The sequence below is a fragment of the Cryptotermes secundus genome, unplaced genomic scaffold (genome assembly GCF_002891405.2).
Source record: "Cryptotermes secundus unplaced genomic scaffold, Csec_1.0 scaffold55, whole genome shotgun sequence".
NCBI classification, from domain to species: Eukaryota; Metazoa; Arthropoda; class Insecta; order Blattodea; family Kalotermitidae; genus Cryptotermes; species Cryptotermes secundus.
The window spans coordinates 311,890-324,515 of NW_019740654.1; the positions used below are offsets into that span (position 1 = coordinate 311,890).

At 36.9% G+C, this 12,626-nt stretch overlaps 1 protein-coding gene across 17 annotated transcripts in view; it reads right to left on the reverse strand.

Annotated features, from left to right (window-relative positions):
• Positions 1-12,626, reverse strand: part of LOC111872345 (gastrula zinc finger protein XlCGF57.1) — a 151,316-nt gene that overhangs the window by 107,235 nt on the left and 31,455 nt on the right. The window contains exon 6 of one of the 17 annotated variants that reach the window (XM_023866118.2): positions 352-2,673. The exons of 15 other annotated variants lie outside the window; for them this stretch is intronic. In XM_023866118.2, coding sequence (XP_023721886.1) covers positions 1,095-2,673 — 1,579 coding nt within the window. In that variant the 3' untranslated portion in view covers positions 352-1,094. Of the gene's footprint in view, positions 1-351; positions 2,674-8,480; positions 10,624-12,626 lie in introns of those variants that run through there. One more of the 17 variants, XM_023866116.2, reaches the window with a different exon arrangement.

Below are 12,626 nucleotides of genomic sequence, written 5' to 3' on the forward strand. Positions count from 1 at the left end.
TAAATGAAAATTTACAGCAGATAACAAAGAATTCAAAGCATAAAATCTATAATCAACAATCTAAATGCCTTAAACGAAGAGAAGAAAGTTGACAAAAGTTATAAAATACCACCTCCAAAGACACCCATTGCTAGACATTTGCCATAAGACACTGTCAACTTCAAACTAATATAACTGTTGGATACATCATACCTCTGTAAATCATACATGATATCATCAATTATCTTTCCTGTACAGTCAAAATGGCCTCTCTAATGGCAGCCAGCCACCTTAGCTTATAAGTTTCTTCTGATTTCACGGTGAAAAAGCTGGTTTCCTCAATGAGGCCATATTCTCTTCGAGTACCTTGAAAGTTTAAGACACAAACACTTCAACTGAGTGACAGCAAGCATTTAAACTAGTAAAGTAAATTGCAATCAGACGATATACAGCTTCACAGTGGAACCTACACTGTCAAAGTTCTTCCATTTATTTTAGTATTATTTTGTCAGTTACTTCGTATGATGATTTCAACAAAGCACACAATTCACTATGAAACACAATGGAAAAGCTGAACAGGTTGAAATATGAATCACAGTTTACTTCTGATACAGAATGTACTAAATCGCATGAATCCTCAATTATGTTTCCTTTCTGGCAAAGACAACTCTTAATGCTTTTTCTTATTACTTAGTCTCACCATGCCACATATTTGTTCTGAAATTAGACACTATTAATCAACAAGAAATACCAGCATCAAAACGACTCTTCCACAAAAAGTCCTGACTTTACCACTCAAATTGCAGGAAGCAACATTATGTGTGGCAGAAAGATATTCTAGTAAGTACTTAATACAGGAAAGTACAGAAAGTTTGTGAGATATTATGAACGTAATAACACACTGCTTTACTTTCCTCATTTACTCAAACTATGGTGAAACTAAAGCAGCATGTATTTACAACCTATCATGCAAATTTCAACAATAGAAGGTTTATATTGTGGTTGAGTGTGAAAGTAAAACATATTCAATAAAGAGGAGGCATGTAGCTGTTTAGTAACAATTTCCCGATACGCCAAATTTTAAGAATCGCCAGCAGGATGATGGAAGATACCATTTACTTTTCATGCTTGAGTTTATGCCTTATCATGTCCCACTTCTGTGTATATGCTTGGCCACACTCATCACACATAAATGGTTTCTCTCCTGTGTGTGTCCGAATATGACAATCCAGTTGAGACTTCCTATAAAACTTTTTCTCACAAGAAGTGCATGAATATGGTCGAATATCCGAATGAATCTTATTATGAGAACGTAAACACTTCACTGATCTGAATGTCTTACTACATGTCTTACACTCGTACGGACGCTCCCCTGTGTGAAGTCGCCTATGATTGTCATGTGCTTGCCTAGAAGGAAAACATTTGCCACAAATGCCACATTCAAAATCCATGATGGCACCATGTACAGTCTTCACGTGATGGTCTAAGCTGGATTTCTGTCGAAACTTCTTGTCACAGCTGTTACAAGGAAAAGGACGTTCTCCAGTGTGAATTCGCATGTGTATCCTCAGCTTACCCTTGTGTGATAGTTCCTTTCTGCAGACACTGCACTGAACCTCTGTACCCAACTTCATTCCCTGATCTCTGTTATGTATCCTCGAATGTGCTTTCAGGTTCTTACGCCAGCGAAATCTCTGGTAGCAGAGTTGGCACTGGAAACGCCGGACTTCTGAGTGAGACTGCAAGTGGATTTTCAAACTATTGATATTATAAAAACTTTTCCCACATTTATCACACACAAATTGCTTCACCCCAGTATGGAGCAACTGATGGTTTTTGAAATGAGTAAGACTCCTAAACTCTTTTCCACATTTTTCACATGCTCGAATTACTTTTTTCTCGTTTCTGATGTGGACTTTTACATGTTGATTTAATGCACTTTTCTCTTTAAATGTACTGCCACATAAGTGACAAAGGTACGCTTTATCACGTTCATGAATCTGTAGATGTGTTTCTAACTCACCAACCTGGTGGAAAGCTTGAGAACAAACACTACACGTCAGCAAGGAATTATTCCTATGGTACATTGAATGCTTAAACAATGCTGCAGCAGATACGAATCCAATTCCACAATATTTGCATTCAAAAGGCTGTTCCCCAGTATGGACTCTTTCATGCTTCTTCATTTCTGCAAAGCTTCTTAAGATCTCCCCACAACAAGCACATTTTTGAGTCTTAGTCCTATGCATCTGCTCATGGACCTTCAATAATTCCACCGTTTCTAATTTTAAATCACAACGTACACACACATATCTATCACATTTGTTATTAAGTTTCTTATTATCATGATTTAACTCTACCGTACATTTCACAAAGGAATCTTTTATTTGATCTCTGTAACTTTCAAGGATATCATCCTCTGAAACCCCTATGCCATGCATAGCCAAATGTGACAACAGTTCCTTCACTGTATAAAATCTTTCATCACACACCTTGCAATGGTAAACACTACTGGAACTATGATCAGATAAATGAGCTAGCAATTCGTCTTTATTAGAAAAACTCTTGTGACAATGGCTGCATTCACAATGTCTATCCTGTGCTGTACTGGCATCTTCATCATCTTCTGAATTCCGAAACTTTCCGTCAAGTTGGAAACATTTATCGGCACTGAGAGGAATATGATGGCGAAACCTGGAAGAAAAGCGTCCAATGAGGGTCATATTTTGTGTGAGACGGATTGAAATTTCAGGCAATTTCCTCTGAGCCAATGTTTTTCAAATATTCATATTATGCATATATGAATATGTAAAACAAAACGTGTCCTAATCTGGACCACTCCTATAGGAATGCTGCACATATATTTGGATCAGTTCAGAAATCCATCGATTTTTATAATGACATCTCATTTTAATTATGAGAACTGTCTTGAATACAAATTAATTCCGAATGTCCTTAGCTGTTCTGTTTTACTTATACATATTACAACCTATTGCAACAATGAACTCAACCCAGTACCAACTTTGCACTGCAATTTGAAATGTCAAATTGGTTTTCAAATCACATCTTGTCTCTCCAAAAGAAAATTTTATGCCTCAAAGGAAAATTAACAATTTACTAGCAGAATATGGTCATAGTGTTATTCAGTGTCCAGTATCAACTGCACTTGAATCCAATAGAAGTGGTATGGTCTACTGCCAAAGAGCGCGTTGCCATAGGGAACACAAGCCTTGAAGCCAGACAAAGCCATCAGAGTGGTGGAAGATACAAACAACAAAATATGGTGGAGCCATATACAGGGTGTCCCAGGAGGAATGGTCAAAACTTCGGGAGTGTGTTCCTTATGTTAAAGTATGCCGATATATGAACGGTTACGGAGATAATGGCCAGAGAAGTGTCAAACTTTGACCGGTGTTACACACTTGTTGATTACAAAATACATATTAAAACTGGCAGGAATATGTGGTTTCTATAATGTTAATAATGTACGTAACATCAAACTAACTTGTGAGTGACATGAAGCCATAAAATTGAAGTACAAAATACTCGCTCACCATGTCATAAATGACTGGCAAGCACTGATGTAACATGGCTGACTGCGCTATAAGCCGACCACATAACTGTATTAAACGTACATTCACGGAAAATCTCTTTTGGAATTTCGTTTCCATTATCTCATGTGGATTATTATGGGACCATGTATGAACATTTCATAAATTATTTACACCGTCCAGGGTAAAAGACGCCTCATCACTGAATAAAATGACGCTTAACAGTTCGGGATGAGCTTTTGTCCAGTGGCACAAATCCATACGCTGTGTATGGTCGCCTGGTTCCAGATGTTGTACCCTTTGATCATGGTAAAGATACAACTCTTCATCATGTAAAGTTCGCCACACCTGCATACGTGATACGCCGATGCGAGAGGCCATTCTACGAGTGGACAGACACGGACTTCTCTGAACCATCTCAAGAATGTTCTCACGTGTGTTTATCATTCGTACATCCTCCCTTTCAGACTGCACAGAAACACTCAGAAGAGAACCAGTATCACGCAATGTCTGGTGAATTCGCGTAAATACACTCTGAGATGGAATCCTTCGATTGGGAAAACGCCTTTGGTACTCTTCAACAGCAGCACATGCATTGCCACTGCAAAATCCATACACAAAATGCATATCACAATATTCAACGTCTGAAAACACAAAAGGCATTTCAGCAACTCTGCACAACTACACGTAAATTACCAACCATTCACGACGCTGCTGCAACGTACTCTGTAGGCTCTGTAGGTAGCATATGAGCCACATGAGCTTATGGCTAGTGTGAATCACCGCACTCAAGGACAAACATAGATAAGGCATCTCAGCTGACAGGTACAGTGCGTGGACCTGCCAGAAGACCACACTTTTCTCGGGCCATTATCTCCATAACCTTTCAACTTTGGACATAGGTGTTTTGGGTTATATCGGCATACTTTAACATAAGGAACACCCTCCCAAAGTTTTGACCATTCCTCCTGGGACACCCTGTATATGATGCTCGAACCACTGACAGATGAAATATCAGGGGAAAATACCAATGAACTTGGGTGATGACAGTAATATATGATGAGGGATCCAAAGAAGTAGGCGATCAGTACAGTTCTGGGACACTGTACAGATGTGTGGAAATATGTTTGTACTAGGCAGCAAGAAGGCGAATACGTCCAACTGATACTTCGTTCTTGTTGCTCCTCCTCCCACTCTACCACTCTAGCACCCCTCCCCCACCAAACCTGATGCTACACTTAATGGCTTACAGCAAACAGCAAACATAGTGTATTAAACTTGCTTTCTTAATTCATGTTACTTATACACAGCTATATTTGAATCAGGCAATTAATTTCAACCAAATGAATGGCTAAGAACTGTTAACTTATGAAAATGGCGTTTCCATCTGTTAACGATATGAAGATCACAACATCTATTTCTTAATGTGTCCTTTTTTGTGGCAAGGTGATGTTCAGAGAATTGAGCACTTCATCACGCTCCCTCATAACATGTGTTCTACCAACTAGCTTACAAGATGAAGCTTAAAAATTATTTCTTCCCTTCACTATCACTGAAACACTCATCTTGCTACACTATAAGGGCCCTATACTGAACATGAATTCTATATTGGTCAGTGACAACCAAGCTTTTCAACAAATAATCTTTCCTCCGGATATAAAAAACGTCTTCAGAGACACCTGTTACTTATCATCAAAACCCATTCATGTATTTTACATCAACCAAAGACACACCAATACCTCTCTCAATCCAAGCAGTAACTTATATCTATATATAGCACAATCTACATCGCTCACTTGATTATTGACGTATGTTTCATTACAACCACTAATAAGTATATAATGCCAGCACCGATGAGGATATTAAAGTTACAATAATAATTAAAAAACACCAATACTATAGCAGGAAGCAATGCATTGAAGATATTATCTTGTTGTAAGATAGTATACTCAGCAAAGGGCAGTTGGTGGTATACACTTGTGCTAACTTACAGTCAAAAATTAACATTTTACAAATAACTATTAAGTATGTTTCCATCATGAACAGCTATACCACTACACTTAACTACATACAGCAAACATGTGCTTTAAAAAGGCATCATCAATAACATCATTAACATAAACCAGAAGCAAATTACAAATTGTCAGTGTGTGTCGTGTTTTGATGATGGTGTACAACGATCTTTTTAACTGCTTTCTGGACACTTAACTGATGCAGTTCTTTCAAACTATGAAAACTTGTCATCTCTATCAGGTGACACGATAAATGAACCCTATTCTGTCAGGCCTCTTGGCACAGATACACAGCATCCCATCCCACAAACTGAACTCGCTGGTCCACAGATAATGCTCTAGACTTTATCTGGCAGGTGCTCAACACAGAAAGTGTTAAACTACAGAAAAAATTTTAAAAGACAGCAACCTTCACAAGGTTTTCACTTTCTTCAAAATCAGAAAAAGTAAACAAAGCTGCGGTATAATATATACTATTGCAGGAATTAGTCTACCGTCAACACAACTAATATTTCAGTATTATATTTTAACTGCACACTAATCTGAGGCAAAGGTTTTATGTTAATATTTGATACGACGCGTTGCACCAATAAGGATCCGTATCAGTGTTTCAATAACTATACATATTCCTGCCTGATGATGGTCATGTATGACCGAAACATGTCGCAGTAAAATAAAGATCTAAATATAATACTGAAATATTTGTTGTGATGGTAGAATAGTTCCTACATATTTGTATATTGTCTTGAGACACACAACAGGATGCAATCATTGAAAATAAAGCTGCAGTTCATAAGTTGCATATGGGTGTGAAATTTGGTCTCTCACTTTAGGGACAAAGAGAGATACAGGATGCTTTAGAAAATTACTACAAACAGAAACCCTCAACAGCAAAGATGATTATCAGATACGCAAAAGGATAACTGGTAACTTAATCACAAAAGACTATGCCACTAGCTGATGAAATTCTGCTCTGCCACGCAGTAATTCTAAGCTTTCTATACAGTCAACTTTACATAGTGATATATCAACTTCACAACGTTCTTGGGTAAATTTTGTGGTATATATCGTTTAATGGGGGTGGAGTCCAACTGGGTCCACTTGGCACAGCAGCCACTCATTGGCCTATTGTACCTGCCCCGGGTGATTATTATGGAGAATTTGGTGGAATGGAGATTGGCAGGGGAAACCGAAGCACTCGGAGAAAACCCGCCCCAGCGCCACTTTGTCCACCACAAATCCCACTTGACCAGACCCGGGATCGAACCTGGGCAACCACGGTGGGAAGCCAGCAACCAACCGTAGTGGTATATAACTTTGGACAACTATATTTCTTTAATACAAGATGAAACTTGTGCAATAACCTAATCTGCTAATACGATGTGTTACATCTTCTACCTGCTGATACATAATCCTGTCACAAAAATTTACCAGAACTCCCAAGTCTTGTTCATTTTTTTAAAAAAATCTTTAGAATACATCAGATATGATACACAGATGCAGCAGAACATTCATGAAAATACCTAGACCAGGCATTGGAAGATTTCAAGTGTGGAATACATTGTGTCTGACATGGGAAGAGTTATACTCGGCTTTACTGGATAAAGAGGATGAAAGGGAACCTAAGTGGTAAATAGTATGTATGAGGAATGCAAGATGTTGGAATGAGTAATTTGAGCCTGGAACAAGAATTCAACTGACAGATCTGGTAAGACAAGAAAGTGATGATGTGCAAGACTGATATAAACGTTAACACCTAGTAATTATGCAATCAATTCCAACATTAACATCACCTTGGTATTCTCTTACAATACAGAAAAGCCATAACATAAAACAATCGATATTTGTACTGTTGGCTGCATAACAATTTCAATGTGAAGAAAACATGAAGACAATAAGGAATATTTAGAACATTAATTAAATCCAAACAAGACTTCAGACATTCTACTTTTATTCAATAATGTGTACTGTTAATAAGTATCATTACACTATGTTTAGGTACATGAGACATTGTGGGAAATACCACAAACTGAATGGATTATTCACAAATAAAAAAAATGGATAACTTCAAAAGTACCAATAAGAAACGACCATAAAGAGTGAATGCTGAAAATCAGACACATTTGGCATTAAGATCACAATTCAAAATGAAGTTACATTCTGTAGAACATATATTCATAACCTTTCTACTGGCTGAATGTGCTTGAAATGTACTGAATTTGAAAACCCATTTTTTACCTACTTCACACCATATAGAATTGCATCCTTTTCATAATAAGGATACTCATAATGGTAGCTACTATGATATGACACAAAGAAGACACAATTTGTCAAGCTGTATAGCAAAGATTTATTACAAAGGAAACATAATTTATAAAGTTGTGAGAAAGCTTTGGAGCTTTCTTTCTATCAAAAGAGAGACATGACATGACAGAATATTAATTCTAGAACAGAAACTGCTAATTACTGCACAATTTTAAGAACCAGAAGTAGCGATTCCTCAATTTTAAGAACATTACATTTAGGTGTTGCATTTCTCACCTTTTTGGGCACAGGGTTTTGGGTTATTTTCATATTTGTATGGGCATAACAAGTATTTTGGGGCATTTTTCAGTCTCTTTGTGTAGTCGATTATTCATTTTACAACAGAAGATACCATCTACATTCACTTGGTGTCTGGCGTCTCTTATATGCATAAATAAAATTGCAGTCTCTCCAACTGCTATACAGAATACCACAAGCTGATTCATGCTTCTACTGCATTAAAATTATGTTAATTCAACCAAAACTGCACCAACAACCTTCAGTATGATACATATTGTACTATTAGTTTCTGCAATAATCTTGTGCTACAAGGTCATACTTCCTTACATATAAAAAAGCACAGTGAAGGCCAGAAGTTTTTAAGGGTAAGGACAAGACAGTATCCAAGAGAAGGTCAGTTTCTGGAATAATTAATTTTATTTTCAAATACAAGCAATAACCATTACACTAGTTTCCAGACTTGAACATGAAACTCTGCAAATTGACTGAATTAAATACAGAGTAATTTCTTTACTGATTTTCAGCCATAAATTCAAATTGTGTATGATACTCTGAACAAGGCTATTAATCTATACAAAGTATTAGTAATACAAGTATTTCAATTCAGATAAAAACCCAACAAAATTTCTCTGTCTTCCTCGTTTATTTGCCTTGCAAAATCGTACATGGGTTCAAACAGCCTGTTATGTTACACAAATAAATTAAACAGTATGAAAGGTGTGTAAGCTATTTCTGACAACACGTCATAAACTTCTGGATAATGCACAATACAATTTTTATAAACTAATCCAACTTTACAATTTTACGCACATGGTATGACACAACTTTATCAACATAATGGTACAAATGAAGACGTAATTACAGTACTTCTCTGTGCCTATAAAAAGACCATCCTCATATATGCTCATTGTCTATTATGTATCTGCATATGCTTAGTCATATCATTTTTCTGGGCAAAACTCCTGCCACAGACTTGGCATGCGTATGGTTTCTCCCCTGTGTGAGTTCGAATGTGAACTATTAGGTGTGGCCGGCGACGGAAACGTTTCTCACAATATGGGCATGGATAGGGACGCATATTTGTGTGTACACGTTCATGAATTCGGTGCTGCTGCTGGGTTCGGAATGTCTTGCCACACGTGTCGCACTGAAAGGGTTTTTCGCCTGTGTGAATGCGCACGTGATTATCTTTTGTGGCTTTGGCTGTGAAACTCTGTTGACATATTTCACATGTGTAGTCCTTGGCCCCATCATGAACAACACGAATGTGTCTTGACAGTGCTCCTGACTGCGCAAAACGTTTTTTACAAATGTGACACTCAAAATTACGTTCCCCAGTATGACTTATTTGATGTGCCATCAGAAGACTAGATGTTGGCCATTCTCTACCACAGTAATGACACTTAAACATTATTCCTGGCCTTCTCCTAATGCGTGGAGCTATTGACAACTTGTTATTTGCTTCATGACTTAAGATGTGGCGATTTAGATGAGACTTCCTTTTGTAGGTTGCTCCACAGAGAGAACAGCAGAAGGGACGCTCATCTGAGTGGCTGATCATATGATCTAGCAAGTCCCTCTCATTTATGAACATCTTACCACACGTACTGCAAGTAAAAAATGTTCGACATTCACGAGTTAGCATATGCTGCTTGATTTCAGCTTTTGTAAGAAACTTTTCTCCACAAACATCACACTTTTGCTTCCGCCTCGCTTTCCCAAAATGTGCCCTCAAATGATCTTTCAAACTGGGTTTCAATTTATACATTTTGCCACATATTGTGCACATGTACTTCTCATTATGGCCCTTTGTTAATGGATGGGATATCTTAGATGCCACTTCTTTATTTTGGGTATATGTACAATGATTCATATGCTGTTTTAATGAAGATGACAGCATGAAACTTGTTCCACAAAGCTTGCAATAAAATGGGGAAAATCCTGTGTGCATTCTAAGATGAGTCAGAGAGACTGCTTCACTTCGGAAATATTTTAAACAACGCTTACACTGCAATGGCTGGTTAACCATTATAAGTTTGGTACGACATTTTCCACCAGTTATACATTTCAATATGCACTTCCGGGGGGCCCTAACTAGACCTGTGATTGAAGCTCCACCTAGTCTTGAAACAGGTTCATATAACAGTGTCCTTCTATTTAAAGCATTTTCACTTCCATTAGACTGCACATAATCGTGGTCAGTTAACTGAGAAGTGGCATTTCTGTTCAACTTTATCTTATGCTGACTTGTTGAGTCCTCTTCCAATATATAATCAGGGGATGAAAGAGATGATGCTTTTGTGATCTGTACATCATTTTCCAGTTCCTTCACATCACACAAATAGTATTCTTCATCATCCTCATCAGTCTTTATCCAAATCGAGTATAACTGTTCACTTTCATTATCAGATTTATTTTCATTATTAGATTTAACACAACTATCAACTTGCAAAGAATACAAGAGGTCTGTGTTTCCAAGGGCTTGCAATGTGGACAGTGCTTCTTGTCTGAAGTCCGTTTTTCCAAATCCATGTGACCTGCAACACAAAGTGTGCAGAGTGATTACTAAGGTCACTGCACCTTGTGAATGCCCTGATCATTCATCTCAATAAATTCCTCTGGATCTTGTAGTACCACCACTCTAACGGATTACTCCACTTAACAGTGTCCCAGTCTTCAACAATTGGTTATGCATTTTTACAATCACAAACTGCCATTATTAAACACGTCAACCAGCCAATTCTATTTAAAAAAAAAACCTCATTGCAAAACATATCTAATACACTACAGTTCTGTAACTATGTATTTTAAACATTTTTCATTCGTTAAGTTAACCTACTAATTACTACAATAATGAATTATGAAAGGTTGCACATAACATTCTAGTATAACTAGGGAAAAGAATAACTGAAATAACACTGTGATAGGGCAATGTGTGCTAATATGCAGGAACGGAGAGAACATTTCACTTCCTATTATGCGAAGTCTACTACCGTTTCTGGATGCTCTCTTTCCTATCTTATCAATTTTATGCATTACACACATCAAATTTCATAAGCGCTAATCAATCAATCAATCAAAGAAAGTAACACATTTATGTTTCAGTAAACATCAGAGCAACTTGCTTCGGCTCTCTTCTTCATAAAGTCTTAGGCCTTCCTTATGGAATGTTCTGTAAAATTAATCATACTTCAGGAAAGGAGGAAACAGCATTTTACTGAACACTATACTTTCATGAAGCCAGAAGTTACTAAACATAATTTCATCCAAATATATAAAAGGCTAACACTTCTCATTCCATCATTATACATGTCAGCTAGTAATTTGATGAGCACACTTAAATATTACAGAATTGTATACTATTCTTCTCTGTTAAAAGTACATCCAGTACATCACAATATTTGTATATTTGACATTAATGTGGACTATAAAAAATAGCTTTCATGAGGAAGGCTTTTCTGAAAGTTTGACTTTGACAATTACCTGTTGAAATGTGAACATTTTTATGCTAGTGTTATAACATGTTGTTAGAATTGTTACAAGGAGACTCATAATGGTGTGTCACCTAATGCATTTCCATAAATTCCAATTATTGAAAACAATGCCATTTCCTTCCTGACTACTCTGGAGGTGCTTTTCGGATATGTTAATATATACTGCGTATTCATGGCAGTCCTTTTGAACAGAAAGCAGAATGGTACACAAAGTTCAAAACAAACCAAGCTTCAAAGTGTCCACTGCCATATTCCTTTTGAACATAAAGTTCAAAACAACACAATCTTCAAAGTGTCCACTGCCATACTGGGGTCCTCATGAACTGTACATCACACAAAAACAACAGCATACAAAAAAGAATGCTGCTTTGAAATATACTTTCTCTACAAACAGGATTACAGACTATGTCAATGCTTATCACTTCAATTTCAATTTACTCAATTTCCAATTACAGTAAAACTCCAGAAATGATTCACGGGCCGTCATGGCAAGTCACATGCATTATTTCTAAAAAGCATGTTTTCTCTCAAACTTTATTATATACGTGGATGTTGCTTACTACAGCAAAGAAAAGCACACAGACCAGATGTTTATAAATAAATACAGAAAAAATAACCTAATGAATGAACTATACCAAACAAAAAATAACTCTTCTGTGTACTGTATATAACTGGTAACATGAACATATGTTAAGAATGCAATGAACATTTCTGTATGTAATGATACAAATGCCGTCGTGAATGCAACAATTTATTTGGTTGTAGTTCTTTGTCTTTTCTTCCTCTACACTACATGTTACGGCCATAACTGGCCATCATCAGGTGTATTTTTCACTACGCAGCTGTCACACTGCACACGATCCAAAATCTAAAACACCAGCCTGTCAGTTTTGTTTTAAAATCTCACCAACATATGCTCGTCAATTTGATTTTAGAATTCCAATTTAAAATTTAAAGTTTTAAATCACAGGGATACCTGGTCTGTGTCTACATGTGCTGCAGCGACTATTTCTTGTTTGCAGCACCGTTCATGTATTATTCTGTGC